Here is a 15,000-nt window from a genome sequence, read left to right on the forward strand (position 1 = left end):
AGTTTGTTAAAGGCATACTATGAGCGGGAGGATGCTAAAGGCTATGAGCGGGAGCATGCTAAAGGCTATGAGCGGGAGGATGCTAAAGGCTATGAGCGGGAGGATGCTGTATTGTATGAGCGGGAGGATGCTAAAGGCTATGAGCGGGAGGATGCTAAAGGCTATGAGCGGGAGGATGCTAAAGGCTATGAGCGGGAGGATGCTGTATTGTATGAGCGGGAGGATGCTAAAGGCTATGAGCGGGAGGATGCTGTATTGTATGAGCGGGAGGATGCTAAAGGCTATGGCTTGGGGAGGATGCTAAAGGCTAGTGGGAGGAGCTGGAGGGATGCTGTATTGTATGCTATGGCCCGGGGGGAGGATGCTAAAGGCTATGAGCTATGGCGGAGGATGCTGTATTGTATGGCCGGGGGAGGATGCTAAAGGCTATGAGCGGGAGGATGCTAAAGGCTATGAGCGGGAGGATGCTAAAGGCTATGAGCGGGAGGATGCTGTATTGTATGAGCGGGAGGATGCTAAAGGCTATGAGCGGGAGGATGCTAAAGGCTATGAGCGGGAGGATGCTAAAGGCCTGTATTGCTGGCTAATACTCCGGAGCTCTCTTCTTCTTCTTCTCCAGTCAGCTCTGAGGTGATATTGGAGGGGGAGGAGCTGCGTGGCCCACACGATGCAGTGTTGAGTCCCTGAATAACCTGCCAGAGGTTCTTAGCCACTTGCCCGTTGAAATGCGCTCAGAGTTAATTAGTGTAATTAATGAGTTCAAATGTTTGTGTGCAGACAGGCCGCCTCAGACATCACTCATACACCATGACATTGATGGGTGTTGCTGAGCCCATCAGGCAGCGTTTTGTACCGAGTCTCCGCAGACAAACAGAGCCATCTTGAGTCTGAAGTTAAGTATCTTCTTGACAATGACCTCGCCGAACCCTCTTCTTCTAGCTGGGCCTCTCCGTGTGTCTTGGTGAATAAACCTGACGATACATTCCGTTTTTGCACGGACTATCGTAAAATAAATGCCGTGACTAAGCCAGACTCGTTCCCGTTACCTCGAATCGAGGATTGTGTCGATCAGGTGGGAGGTGCACGCTTTGTAAGCAAATTTGACCTCCTTAAGGGGTACTGGCAGGTCCCCTTAACAGAACGAGCTCGAGAGGTGTCCACGTTCATAACTCCTAAAGGCCTATTTTCGTACAAGGTTACAAGTTTCGGACTTCGCAACGCTCCAGCCTCCTTTCAACGATTAATGAATCGGGTGGTCTCGGGTTTGGAGGGGTGTGCTGTTTATTTAGATGATGTCTGCTTCAGTGGGAAAACCACATAAAACACACCAGAAGTGTCTAGCAGCAGCGAACCTGACCATAAAACACATCAGAGAGCTCTTTAAGCGTCTAGCAGCAGCGAACCTGACCATCAACCTAGCTAAATGTGAATTCGCTAGGGCAACGGTAACGTACCTTGGGAAGGTTGTCGGACAGGGCAAAGTGTGTCCTGTGCGAGCGAAGGTCGACGCGATTGACCGCTTTCCTCCGCCAACCTCCAAGAAAGAACTGATGCGGTTCCTAGGTATGATCGGCGTCCACGGTGCTTCTGTAAAAGTTTCTCCACGGTTGTGGAGCCTCTAACTGGTCTCTTGAAGGTGTCAGCTAAGTTCCTCTGGTCTGCCTCCTGTCAGAACGTGTTTGAATCAGTCAAACGACTCCTCACGACCTCGCCGGTTCTAATGACTCAATGACTCAAAACTCAATTTTCGAAGCACTTCCAACTTGAGGTAGACGCTGGGGCAGTGCTCTTGCAGGAAGATGAAAATGGCCTTCGCCTGCCCATTTCTTACTTCTCCAGAAAATTCACGCCATATCAATTGAAGTACACTGTTATTGAGAAGGAAGCACTGGCCCTCATTTGGGCCTTGCAGCACTTCAAAGTATATGTCGGAGGACACATACCTTTTATAATATATAGCGATCATAACCCCTTGACGTTTTTGAATTCCCTGCAAAATCCAAAACAAACCCTTATGCGTTGGTCGTTATTCTTGCAGCCATATCACTTGGAGATCCGTCACGTGAAAGGCGTGAACAACGTTGTGGCGGATGCTCTGTCTCGCGCTCTTGCATAATGTCCTAATGTTTCCTTATGCTCTAACATGTTTTGCCTTTGGTCTCCCAGGGCCCGGGATTAGGCTAAAGGACTGATTCATTAAGAGTTTTAAAGAAACCGGACAGATGAGTATTATCTCATACACTTTTGAGTTATTATTTGTTGGTGTTAGGTGGTTGTATAAAGAAAGTAATATGTGTGCTGTTTATGTCGATATAGGCCTATATGTGGTGTTTTGTGTATTTTGACTGTTGACTTTGGAGGTCAACTTTGTATGGGGGGGGATGTGACAAACTCTGCAAGTTTGTCTGCTTCCCCTGGTGGTTGTTTTGTTTTTCAGTTTCAGTGTGCAGCATGTGCCTGTCCATTAGAGGCGGTGGGGGGAGATGGGCAGATTGGGATAAGGTATATGTTACTGAAATGTTACTGAAATAACATGGGGTGGGGTAAATATGGGATAAGGTATATGTTACTGAAATGTTCTCTTGGTCAGATATGGAATAAGGTATATGTTACTGAAATGTTACTGAAATGTTCTCTTGGTCAGATATGGGATAAGGTATATTATACTGATATGTTCTCATGGTAAAATATGGTATAAGGTATACAGTGTGTCACTGAAATGTTCTCTTGGCAGGGCCGGCGCTAGCCATTTGGGTGCCCTAAGCACAAATGCTTGGTGGTGCCCCCCAACCCCCAACCAACCAACCACCACCACCAAAGGAATAACAACCATTCAGAATTTCTTAGGTTCTCTTTATTTCCAAAATCAGAGCTGAATTTAAAAGGCCCTCTCCGCACAATTTCCACACATCAGCATCTAAAATGTGAGCTGACCATAGAGCAGGATCAGTTGGAGGGGGCAGATATGTCTCTGCAGTGTCACTTGCTGATGGCCCCTCAGTAACAGGACTCACTCTGCCTTCAGAAGCAGATGCGGTTGTGTGTCGACTTGTATCTGTACCTGGGCTATTTGATGATTGTTGGTCAGGGCTGAATGCTGTTGCAGAGTCTGCAGAGCTGGTTGGTGGCTGGTGTTGTGGACTAGAACTGATGGTTGATCTAATTCTTCCTCCTGGCCTTGAGTTGCTCCTTGCATGTATCTTAGCATTGACCCTGCATTCAGAAATACAAGACAAAACATTCTAAAATGCATTTTTGATTGAACCATCATACAAAGATATTGCACACATTAGTCTAGTCTTTTAGGTTTATACAGGCCTAAGTGTCACATGTCAAGTGTCAATGTAAAATTCAAAACTCTATTTTACCTTTAAAAGAGGTCTAGGCACAATATAATTTTCTAATTGCAGTTCCACCAACACATGTCGCCCTCTATGAACCTCTTGAAAATAACCACATAGAACAACAACTAAACTTATCTAAAGCTGTCTAATTTGGCAAAATCACATCAATGCTCAGTTACAGGGTTTTTCTAAAGTTCACCTTTAAGAAGAGCCGCTTTCCCACTCATCTAGGGCCTAACGTTATGAAAGTGTCACTAGCGTTACTTTTTCACTACACAATCAGATCGTTTGATCATAATTGATAACAAACGCCGAAAAAGCGTCCTGAAATGCAAAGCACACTAGGCTAATAGGCTAACGTTATCTGACTATATCTGATGGCTAAAAGAAATAGCAAGCCCAGTTTAAGCATAATCAGAAAAACCATTGCTAGCTAGCAACCTGAGGAAGGATTGCTAGTCTTATGCACCGATTGCTAACGTTAACAGAAAACAGCCGAGAGTTGAATTGCATTCAATAACCCATAATCGATATCCATATCCACAACGTAAAATAACTAGCTAGCCAGCATCAATCAACGTAACACTCGAACATGAACATGGCTAGTAGAAGCTTACGTTACAAAGTTGAAAGCATAGACATGCATACACGCAAGGGCTACAAAACTAACATTTTTTTTTTTATAATTTAAAACATTGTCTTACCTGCAAGCGTCGCGCGAGTATCATCCGGCTGTCTCTTCTTTTTCCTTTTTTCCGCCCCCGACTCTTGAGGCCACGTCAAAGCTGTCGGCCTAAAGACTGAGGGGTAATCGAACAGACCACTGGGAGGTGGGGAGGGGGCACCAGAGGGAGACTGGAGAGAGGGCCGCACAGGAGATTTAGTCTAGGCCTATTACATTTGTATTGCTTTTGCATATTAACATGGTTTAGACATGTTTTATTTGTTATTTATACTAGTAGCCTATTGTGATGATTTTTCACGACCAAGATTTTTTTGGTGCCCCCCCAGGCACTTGGTGCCCTACGCGCAGTGCGTGATGTGCGTGTGCGGAGCGCCGGCACTGTCTCTTGGTCAGATATGGGATAAGGTATATGTTACTGAAATGTTCTCAAAGCTAAGGACCAGATTGGGGAAGAAGGCTCTTACCCAAGTTTTCTGCCATCTTTGTAATGGACATCTTTTGAAGGTGGTTGCTTTCTGTGAATGTTACCACAATGGCAAGGTGCAGACGCCAGGTTCCACAGCTGTCCTCAGCACATGCCTAAAAGAAAACACACACCCAAACCTCAGTGTGAACTCAAGAGCGTATCAAATCTGAATCCCACACCACACACATGAAAGGTTGGCCATAAACACTCACAGAGGCAGCAGAAGGCATTTCTGAAGAAATGCCCTAACCTGGACATTATGCAGTCAGATTGGCCATGTCTCTCTAAGTTGTTTAAGGTCAAGGCATGGTCCCATTCGGCTGGACTCCTCGCCTGGTCAATAGCTTCCTGCAAAGTAGACACACACACACTATTTTACTACATGGAAATACATTTATGTGGATCAACGCATGCATGGTTGTGTATTGTTCTGCCGATCATGAACTACAAAGAAATGTGCACAACTTGCACACACATACACACACACACACACATACACACATGCACACTCACAACTTGCACAAGGCTTCATCTTGATGTATGATTCAGGAAAGGGCTTTGCCTACCTTGGTTTTGGAATCCAGACCATTGGAATCCAGACACTTTTGCAGTAGAAGGTTGGCTATGCCATTATCATTGACCATCTACAAATAAAATATAATAACACATGATTTGTGTTAATATTAGGACATCACACCACTTAACCTACTGAGAATAACCATTGTTGTGTTTTGGTTGATAAACTACTGTGTGTCTTTTCGTGGTTGTTTGTAGGTTAAAGGTTATAAAACGTTGTGGGAAATGCCAATCTACATGGACAACGTCTGTATTGCTAGGTCGTGTATATTTCCGAGAGTCTGAGTGTACTGGGTAAGGACCGGACATTTAAACTTGACTATATTGACTATAATAATCACACACACACACACACACCTCTCTCTCTCTCTCTCTTTCTCTCTCTCTCTCTCTCTCTCTCTCTCCTTATGGACATAGAAATGCTGATGTATACATATCTGGGGAGAAACACATACTCCATTCCTCCTGCACAGAAGAGCCAGAAGTCCCCAGCTCAGGCCAATCCCCTCTCTGTGTGTCCCGTTATCAGCACGGAGGAGGAAGTTCTCACGCTGCAGCATGGCCAGCTGATAGACCTCCTGGAGAACTCCATCACAGCTGGAACATTGGAGGAGGAAGTGCTCACGCTGCAACATGGCCAGCTGATAGACCTCCTGGAGAACTCCATCACAGCTGGAACATTGGTGGAGGAAGTTAATGTGGGTCGTTATTATAGCAAATATTTAAGATTCAAGTTCATTTTGCTTTACAGCCTATAAATAAATTGACATTTAGTTATTCAGCTTTGTCTTAAAACGTGTAGAATATAAACTATGGTCAGGAGTACCGTCACACCGGTGTGACGGGAATATTGGGAAATGAAGAATATCTGGGTTCATTGAATTCAACATAGAATTTTAGAACCTTCAATTGTTGCGGAACTTAGAATGTTTAAAAACCTACACCTTTAAGTCTTAAAATGCTCACCCAGTTGAGGGCTTCTCATCCACATGAGTTCTGCTTCGAATCAGAGCAGGGACATCACCCGCGCCACCATGGCAGGTCAAGAAAGACGTCGGAAGTTTAGGACCCAGGGAGGTAAGTGTCTTTCCCCTAGGGAAGAGGGATCCAAGTATCACGATAGGGTCCATTCATTTTCGCGTTTAAAATAGCGGCTGGGTAAAGCAATATCACAGTGCAGTAATCGTGTCTCTCTCTTCGGTAACAGTATAGTGAATGGAGAGTTTTCAGTCGGTGTCATGCTTATATTTCACGAAACGTAATAATGCGATACACGGCAATCGAATACATCGTCACAATTTCCTAATTGTTTTTGCTATAGGAGTTGTTGCCACACAGACTTAAAGGAACCATATGTAAGACATGTATTTCAATTAATCATAAAATGGCCCTGATATGTCACTAGACATTAAGAAATCATGTTCATTTCAAATACTTATATCACTGACAACAGTAGTCCGCCAGGATATTGTCATTTAAAAGTGAAGTTGCAGCCCCTCAACTGATGTTGATGTTGTGTTTTGTCATGTCATGTTGTGTTTTGGCCTGATGCGCCACCCTCCACCTATCTACTAATCACAAAGTCAGTAGTGTTTCGGCATCCGGGTTGGTAACCTCAAGTCAGGGGGGAGGGGATACACCGCTCTACAGTAATTTGAAAGTGATTGCAGTACCAGTTTTGGCCACAATCTTACATATGGTTCCTTTAATGAAACAAACAGAATCTTGCGTTCTACAATGGAACGTGAAATCCAATTCAGTGTTACAACCTTTGATAAAGAAAATATAGACCTATCCACACCCAAGATTTATTCATTCATTCATTAAACCTTTACTTATTCTCGGAGGTTCATTGAGGGTAATCCTGATTTTCATTGAAGCCAAGATAAACTAGCCTGGGAACTGTTGGCAAATTTAGGATTTGCTCTACCGGTCCATCTGGACAAGAGGCCATTGTCCCTAAAACAAATCCCTGCAATGTCCCGCAAATGCAATCGCTAATCCGTCTTGGACGTGTATTTCTTTTGGAATTGAGTGAACAACTCCATTTATGTAAAACATTTGTTTTCGAGATATATACACTTCTGAAACAATTTGGTAAAAGTTTAACGCATCAATGAGTTTATTTTTTGTGTTAGATATGCCCCTACTTGAAGTTGTATCAATAAACCTTTTCCAGACTGGATTCTCAATTACAATTGAGAAGGTCTGCGTGCTAACCGGCCTAGACATAAACATGCAGGGCGACTGTTCCAGTTTCACGTCTAAGTAGACTATAGTAGACTATTGTCCACATTGTCTGGTGATTGTACAAATAGACAACAAAAAATACATGTTCCAATGCTCATTAGGTAGCATTAAACTTGAATAGATTGAATGAAAGTCGTGCGAATAACACTGCAAAACTGTGGTCACCTTTAATCAGAAAGATTGCAATCACGCAGCGTTGACCCATAGGCCCATATACAGTGGGTAGGCTACCATTGGGTTTCATACGTGATTATCACATTTCACGCAGCTGCGTGAATCACGGAAGTGGCCACTTCTAAACGGGACCCACTGTAGCCGACTTGGTTTCATAAACGGGACCCACTTAGCCGACTTGGTTTCATAAACGGGACCCACTGTAGCCTACTTGGTTTCATAAACGGGACCCACTGTAGCCTACTTGGTTTCATAAACGGGACCCACTGTAGCCTACTTGGTTTCATAAACGGGACCCACTGTAGCCTACTTGGTTTCATAAACGGGACCCACTGTAGCCTACTTGGTTTCATAAAACTCTATAATCGCCTGGAGAAACTAACACAGTCAAATGTTCTGCAGTCAGCCAATGCAACAGAATAGGCTACTGGTATCCAGCCGATAGTGTTGACAAATTGACAGACATGCTATTTTGCCACGCTCGATGCGGAGGGAAGGTCAAACAGCTCTCGGCAGGGGTTCAGGACCTTGGACAGCAGAGTGTGTGCATGCACATACAGTAGGTCTTGTCCTTCTCTGACAGACACCTCCGGCTGGTTTGCATGCTAACTTTAGTGGATATCTGTGCAACACACACAGTGTGTCTCTCTGTGTGTGTGTGTGTGTGTGTCTCTTTCTGTTTGTGTGTGTGTGTGTGTATTCCTTGGTTGACCCCTTCTCTCCTGGCCTAGATTGGCTGTCTGCTGTTTATTCACACTGTTCATGCATTTTTCATCAGGCACCTGTGGGGAACCCACTCCAGGTCCTGTTTCATTTGGACACACAGTAGAGATGAGTCGAGTAGAGATGAGTAGATATGAGTAGAGATGAGTAAAATATATATATATATATATGTATATAGTGGGGAGAATAAGTATTTGAACCCATGCTAAAGTTGACTAAAATGCTCATTGGGTTCAATGCAAATCAAACCAGCTAATAGGCTAACTGAAAAACACACCATGCCAATCTCTAGGTATGGTGAAGAGTATGTGATGATGTGGGGCTATTTTAATTCCAAAGGCCAAGGGATCTTTATCAGGATGCATAGTATCCTAGATCCATGAAATAAGTGGCCTTTAAAAATAAAGAATCTGCCTGCCTCTATGGGAATTTAACATAGGGGTCAAATACTTTTTATTTGTATTTACGATACATTCTTCATTCACTAAGAAAATTGGTGTCCTTAAAGGTTGGATTTTTACTATTTGTTTTAATTAAGGCATTAAGATCAATTTCTAACAGATGTTTTTATATTTTTCTTTTTAGTCAACTTTAGCACGAGTTCAAGTACTTATTCTCCCCACTGTATATATATAGTATATAAAGAGATTACCATATTTATAAAGAGATTACCACCACTCTGTGATATTGAAGTCTTAAACTATCTAAAATAATAATAACAGATGAAGAAATATATATATATATATATATATATATATATATATATATATATATATATAAAGAAATGAAGTCTTAAACTATCTAAAATAATAATAATAACAGATGAAGAAATAGAAGAATCATTCTCACAGTTTCCAGCTTTAGGTATCACAATTTTATTAGAAAATTAGATATTTTTTTCATAATCAGTGCTGCCATGCTTAAAGCATTTGTAACAATACACACACACACACACACACACACACACACACACACACACACACCTGTAACAATACAGTATAAAACAGGTCGTCCCAGGAGATGTAGGAAAAGCTGAACTGTTTCATCTGATGCCACAGCAACAATCCTGGCTCATGCTCATAGTACAGGACAACATTCCTGGAATGATACAAACATGTCACACACACACACACATGTAAGCGCACACACACACACACACACACACACACACACACACACACACGCGACACACACACACACACAATACACATACATGCACACACTCACACAGAAAAGCACACACATGCACACACACACACACACATACTCACACAGAAAAGCACACACATGCACACAGTTCCGTTTTTCATCAGTGTGGCAAAACAGTGTGAAAATATCCAGTATGTCTGCTCAGAATGGATCAAGTCTGTACAGATACACACACTCAGGTAGAAACACTTATTATGGGATAGCAGACACACACACACACACACACACACACACATACACATCTCGCTCCATCGATTCCTTCAGCCGCCCAAGGCACCAAGGCTTTTTAATATATTGGCAAGTAAGTAATTTACCACAGACAACAAGAAAGAGTGACAAGTGGAACACTAGTCATAACCATAATGATTTGTAGTATATACTGAGCACACACACACACACACACACACACACACACTACTTATAACCATAATGATTTGTAGTATATACCAAGCACACACACACACACACACACACACACACACACACACACTACTTATAACCATAATAATTTGTAGTATATACCGAGCAAACACACGCACACACACACACACACACACACTACTTATAATCATAATGATTTGTAGTATATACCAATGGTGCTGGAACATAGGAAAACAACCACAATAAAGTAACTGCAGATAGATTAGAAAAAAGAAAAAGCTTTGTGTGTCAAGTTCGTTTACATTCTTGTTTTAGGTCCACCTGTAGGTCACAGTGAGAGGTGTCAGGTGGGTTGGGGTGGGGTGGGGGGGTGTAAGTGCATGAGTGAGTGTGTGTGTGTGTGTGTGTGTGTGTGTGTGTGTGTGTGTGTGTGTGTATGTTCGGTAAAAGGCATAACCTGCCTGGCCATTGCTCAAGGGAAATTACAGAAGAAAAGGGTTCTAGCATTACAACAGAATGAATATGTCGACCGAATGCTCTCCTGATTGCTTTAGCCTATTCATTAGTCTGAAAACTCTGGAAAACTCACTCAAAATGGAGGATAGCAGACAAGCTAACCCACTCTAGCGTTAGCCTATTCATTAGTCTGAAAACTCTGGAAAACTCACTCAAAATGGAGGATAGCAGACAAGCTAACCCACTCTAGCATTAGCCTATTCATTAGTCTGAAAACTCTGGAAAACTCACTCAAAATGGAGGATAGCAGACAAGCTAACCCACTCTAGCGTTAGCCTACTGATTAGTCAGAAAACTCTGGAAAACTCACTCAAAATGGAGGATAGCAGACAAGCTAACTGAGACTAGGAGCAGAAAAATACACAAGTGTCAGAAGAAGAATCTTAAACATCTACTAGAAAATCCACTGATTTGCTTGGCTGGCAGTCATGCTCTTAGTGTCTTTTAAAACCCCCTGTGTCCTTTGTCCTTTATTTATTTACTCATTTTTGTTGTTATGTTTTTGTTTTCTTTTGTTGTTCTGTTTTCGTTTTCTTAAAACCAGTTGCAAAGAAACATTTGGGAATCTGCACCCCTTGATTCAGGAGAAGGTTCCTTGCTCCTGCTCTCTCCTTATTGGTCGGCTGGGGTTCTGTGCAGTCTCGCATGGTTGCGTGGCGAGGGATTCCGTGCGGTTCAGTTGAGCTGGCGACACGCCTCGAATGTCCACTTGGAGGTTCCACCGTAGATGTCTATGCTGGTCTCGAGCCAGGAGAAGACATTGCCCACCTGTGCCTTGCTGCTGCAGGTGGCCAGGTTGTAGATCTCGCCCATGGACAACTTGCGGTCCCAGATGTTAAAGTTGGCCAGGTCACCCACAAATGCCTGCGTTGCGTCGAAACCACCGCCCAGCGTGTCCTGAGTAGAGGGGAAAGAATGCACACCGTCACCAACAGAGTCACACAGCAAGAGGGTTCTATTTCACTAACAGAAAAGAGACATCTATATCACCAATGTATCACCAATGGCATATGAGCCAACAATTAGTATAAACATGCATTTATATCAACCTACTGATGTGTGTGTGTGTGTGTGTGTGTACGTGTGTGTTTATGTCCATGTGTGCATGCATGCATCTGTTTTTGCCCCTGGTGTATGTGGGGTGGGGATGGAGTGGAGTGTGTGTGTGTGTGTGTGTGTGTGAGTGTGTGTTTGTGTGTGTGTGTGTGTGTGTGTGTGTGTGTGTGTTGTGTGTGTGGTGTGTGTGCGAGCATGTGTGTGCGTGTGTGTGCATGCGAGCATGCGTGCCTGTGTGTGTGTGTGTGTGCGAGCATGTGTGTGCGTGTGTGTGCATGCGAGCATGCGTGCCTGTGCATGCGTGTGTGTGTGTGTGTGTGTGCATGTGTGTGTGTGTGTGTGTGTGTGTGCATGTGTGTGCGTGTGTGTGCGTGCGAGCATGCGTGCCTGTGTGTGTGTGCATGTGTGTGTGTGTGTGTGTGTGCGTACCTGTTCCTGCCCCAGGATGAGGACCCCCTGGGGTTTGATGGGGTGGTACGGGGCCAGGTTCTCTCCTGTTCCCCTGGACACTCCGTCCTGGAATGCCTCCCACACGCCATCACGCGTCGTCCAGGTAACGCAGATGTGGTGCCACTTCCCATCGTTGATGAGGAACGGCAGCTTCGCCACCTGCCACAGGTGAGACAGTAGGCCTGCGTTACAACAACTCACACACAGCATGTGACATTTGGCCTTTCTACGAAAGACACATAACAATAAACAATAACAAACAATAATAATAATAATAATAATATTCACTTTATAGTCATAAACAAACAATCAACCAAAGCAGAAGAAAAATAAGTGTGCAATAGAGGAGGAAGATAAATGTTCAGGATAAATAGTAAACAATACATTTGATTAGCAAATGTGTTTATCGTTCATTAGTTAGAAGGCTACTAACTAGCTAACTTACTAACTGACCTTATGGCCCCCTTACACCAAACAACTTTGACAAGATTTGGGAAAGATTCTTAAAAGATTGTAGGCTAGTCTTTTAACTAATGTCTCCGTTCAAGCTTTACTCAAAAGACTCCCAATCTTTCAAGAATCTTTCCCAAATCTTGTCAAAGTTGTTTGGTGTAAGGAGGCCATAAGTTAATTGTTTGGTTGGCTTATTGCATGTACTCCAGTCCAATAAGATTGTCTGTCTCTGTGAATACTTTATCATACAGTCATCTCATAATACACCAGATTGTTATAATTATTACAAATAACTACAGCAGTTGCTTTGGCACAGGCCAGACTACAGTGGAACAGTGTTGAGTTAATGAGGCAACCTCGGGACTGCCGCAAACATGATGAACATCAAGAGCAGCAGACTAACCCCAGGCCTCGTGGCCATACCTTATCGTTTATGAGGAGCTCCATCGGGTTGTTGCCCCACTCGATGAGCACCAGCTCGTTAGCCTGACCGGGGACGGCGTACGAGAACGGAGTGCCAACCCCCGGGGAGGCGTTGGACTTGAGCCACATGCACACGCTGAATGCATACATCTCCGGTAAGCTCTTCTTCACCTTCGCGTACATGTAGTTGGTTCTCAGCGGAAAGGTCAGCTGGAATTTATCCAGCGGTCTGTTGTCCTTCAAGCCTGCAGACAAAAACAGAGATCAGGTCACTTTGACGCCTCACCCCATAGTAGCCTCTGTAGCCGGACAATAAATTGTTTTTTTTTTTAGATAAATTCCTTAAAGCAACATTCCACCGACAATAATGAATAAGATATTTCAGTGAAGAACGGGGCACCCACCCCTGCTCAACACACACACACACTCACACACACACACACACACACACACACACACACACACACACACAGACACACACACCACCACTAGTTATAAATGAGATCTTTCACAGAGAGAAACCCCGCCCAAGTGAGACAGAACAAACACAGCATTCACAACTTTAACAAACACACAAAGCTGGGCATCTTCAGAAATGGCATGGATAAAATGCCACTAACGTTTTATTTCCAGGCTTTACTCATCAAATAGCCTAGATTAAAAAATTAAGTTAAAATAATCTCTCTCTAATATGCTACAGACGTGAAAGCCAACGATAAAGGACTGAATCTGAGTTCCTCTATAGAGTACACTATAGTCTACTGAGCTTGCTTCCAGTCTCGCGCTCTCTCCCTCTGCCTTCTCGACTTTTACGACCCTTACGACCCTGTTTGATGTGGGCTATAACGAGCAAGGGTGAGGAACTGCGTCTGTGATCAACACACACACACACACACACACACACACACACACACACACGCGCGCGCGCGAGGGGCAGAGAGGGAGAGAGAGTCGTCCGACTCAAGCAGGGAGAGTGCCGATGTGATCTGCACCAATGAATTATTTTCAGCTTCACGAGACGGGTGCCGACGCTGCCCACTCTGATTGCGTTAACAGTAAATCACGCGTGTAAACGGCGAAATTGGTAATTTGGAATTGGATATGCAAAGCAATGCAGCTCAGCTCATTATCCTCCCCAGCCCCCGCACCGCACACACACACACACACACATACACACACACTTCTGCGACACTGTAGCCAGGAGGCTATTTCTTCCAAGTACTCATTTCTTCTGCCAATACATATACACGCACATAAGTTACACCGCATTAAGTGATGAATGATGTTTTTTTCAAACGCCCCACCCCGAGTGTGATTTAGAAATCCATCGGCCACGAAAGTGACGGACCGGTCGATTACCTTTCTCCAGGTCCGTGATCCTCTGGTGGAGCGACGTGAGAGTGGACTCCACGCGGCCGCGTTGCTCCGTCTCGTTGCGCAGCCCCGTTTTGCCCTCTTCCAAAGTGTTCACGCGGGACAGCACCTGCTTCTCCAGGTCGTCTATCTTGGTCTGTAGCAGGTCCTTGAGACTGTTCGCCTGCACCGAGTTGTTATTTCGGCTGAATTGCTAAGAGACGAACAGAGGGAAAGCGACACATTAGCCTAATACATCCTATATATAACAGCAGTCTTCCTGATGTTATTTTATTCATGTGTTATGTAAATGAGCAAATACCGATACAGATAAATAAATAAACAAATTAATAAATAAAGAAAGAATAGAGTCTTTCAGCGCCAATGTTTTGGCCGAGGGCACGTAAATGCCAAAGCCAGATTAAGTTGTCCGAAGCTTAGGCTGCAGCCTCACGTTGTCCTCGACCCCAGTGGACTTTACCGGTAACTAAATTTGTCAAATCAGCCGTTGTCCTCAGATGATGTCCTGATCTTGCTTTTAATTAACCTAATCGTTAAAACAGTTTCCGGAACATTGCATCAGGGCACGTGGATTAAATCCGGCTAAAGTGTTATTTAAACACAATTACAGCCCGAATGAAGAATGAATAGATCATTTTCAACGGCGCGAATTTGATTTGGATTGTAATCGTTTAAAATTGACTAGTATCCTACATACCTCTAGATTTTCCAATCTCTGTTTGAGAGACTGTAAAGTCTGTGACAACTGCGTTAGTGTGTCTGACGGACCTCGGGATACATCCCCCATGGTGTTCTTAGTACCGGACTCTTTCCGTCGTCCGCCGCCTCGAGAATCTCCGGAGTCCGTCCCGCTCTGACTCTCACAGCGCGTGAGCTTGGAGGTTAATTCCCGTATGGTCTCTTTTTGGTTCATAATGGTT

At 43.9% G+C, this 15,000-nt stretch overlaps 1 protein-coding gene and 1 long non-coding RNA gene across 2 annotated transcripts in view; both read right to left on the reverse strand.

Annotated features, from left to right (window-relative positions):
- The window catches only part of LOC125287777, an 8,451-nt gene extending 4,317 nt beyond the window's left edge, over positions 1-4,134 (reverse strand). Inside the window, exons 1-2 of the long non-coding RNA XR_007192415.1 lie at positions 4,049-4,134; positions 3,062-3,213 (exon numbers count right to left, since the gene is read on the reverse strand). This is a non-coding gene — a long non-coding RNA (uncharacterized LOC125287777). The remainder of the gene's footprint in view (positions 1-3,061; positions 3,214-4,048) is intronic.
- A 4,943-nt stretch (positions 4,135-9,077) lies between these two features.
- The window catches only part of nptx1l (neuronal pentraxin 1 like), a 6,241-nt gene continuing 318 nt past the window's right edge, over positions 9,078-15,000 (reverse strand). Inside the window, exons 1-5 of the mRNA XM_048233777.1 lie at positions 14,778-15,000; positions 14,066-14,273; positions 12,707-12,951; positions 11,810-11,989; positions 9,078-11,221 (exon numbers count right to left, since the gene is read on the reverse strand). The exon at positions 14,778-15,000 is cut by the window's right edge and continues 318 nt beyond it. Coding sequence (XP_048089734.1) covers positions 11,000-11,221; positions 11,810-11,989; positions 12,707-12,951; positions 14,066-14,273; positions 14,778-15,000 — 1,078 coding nt within the window. The 3' untranslated portion in view covers positions 9,078-10,999. The remainder of the gene's footprint in view (positions 11,222-11,809; positions 11,990-12,706; positions 12,952-14,065; positions 14,274-14,777) is intronic.

Source organism: Alosa alosa, chromosome 22 (genome assembly GCF_017589495.1).
Source record: "Alosa alosa isolate M-15738 ecotype Scorff River chromosome 22, AALO_Geno_1.1, whole genome shotgun sequence".
Lineage (NCBI taxonomy): Eukaryota > Metazoa > Chordata > Actinopteri > Clupeiformes > Clupeidae > Alosa > Alosa alosa.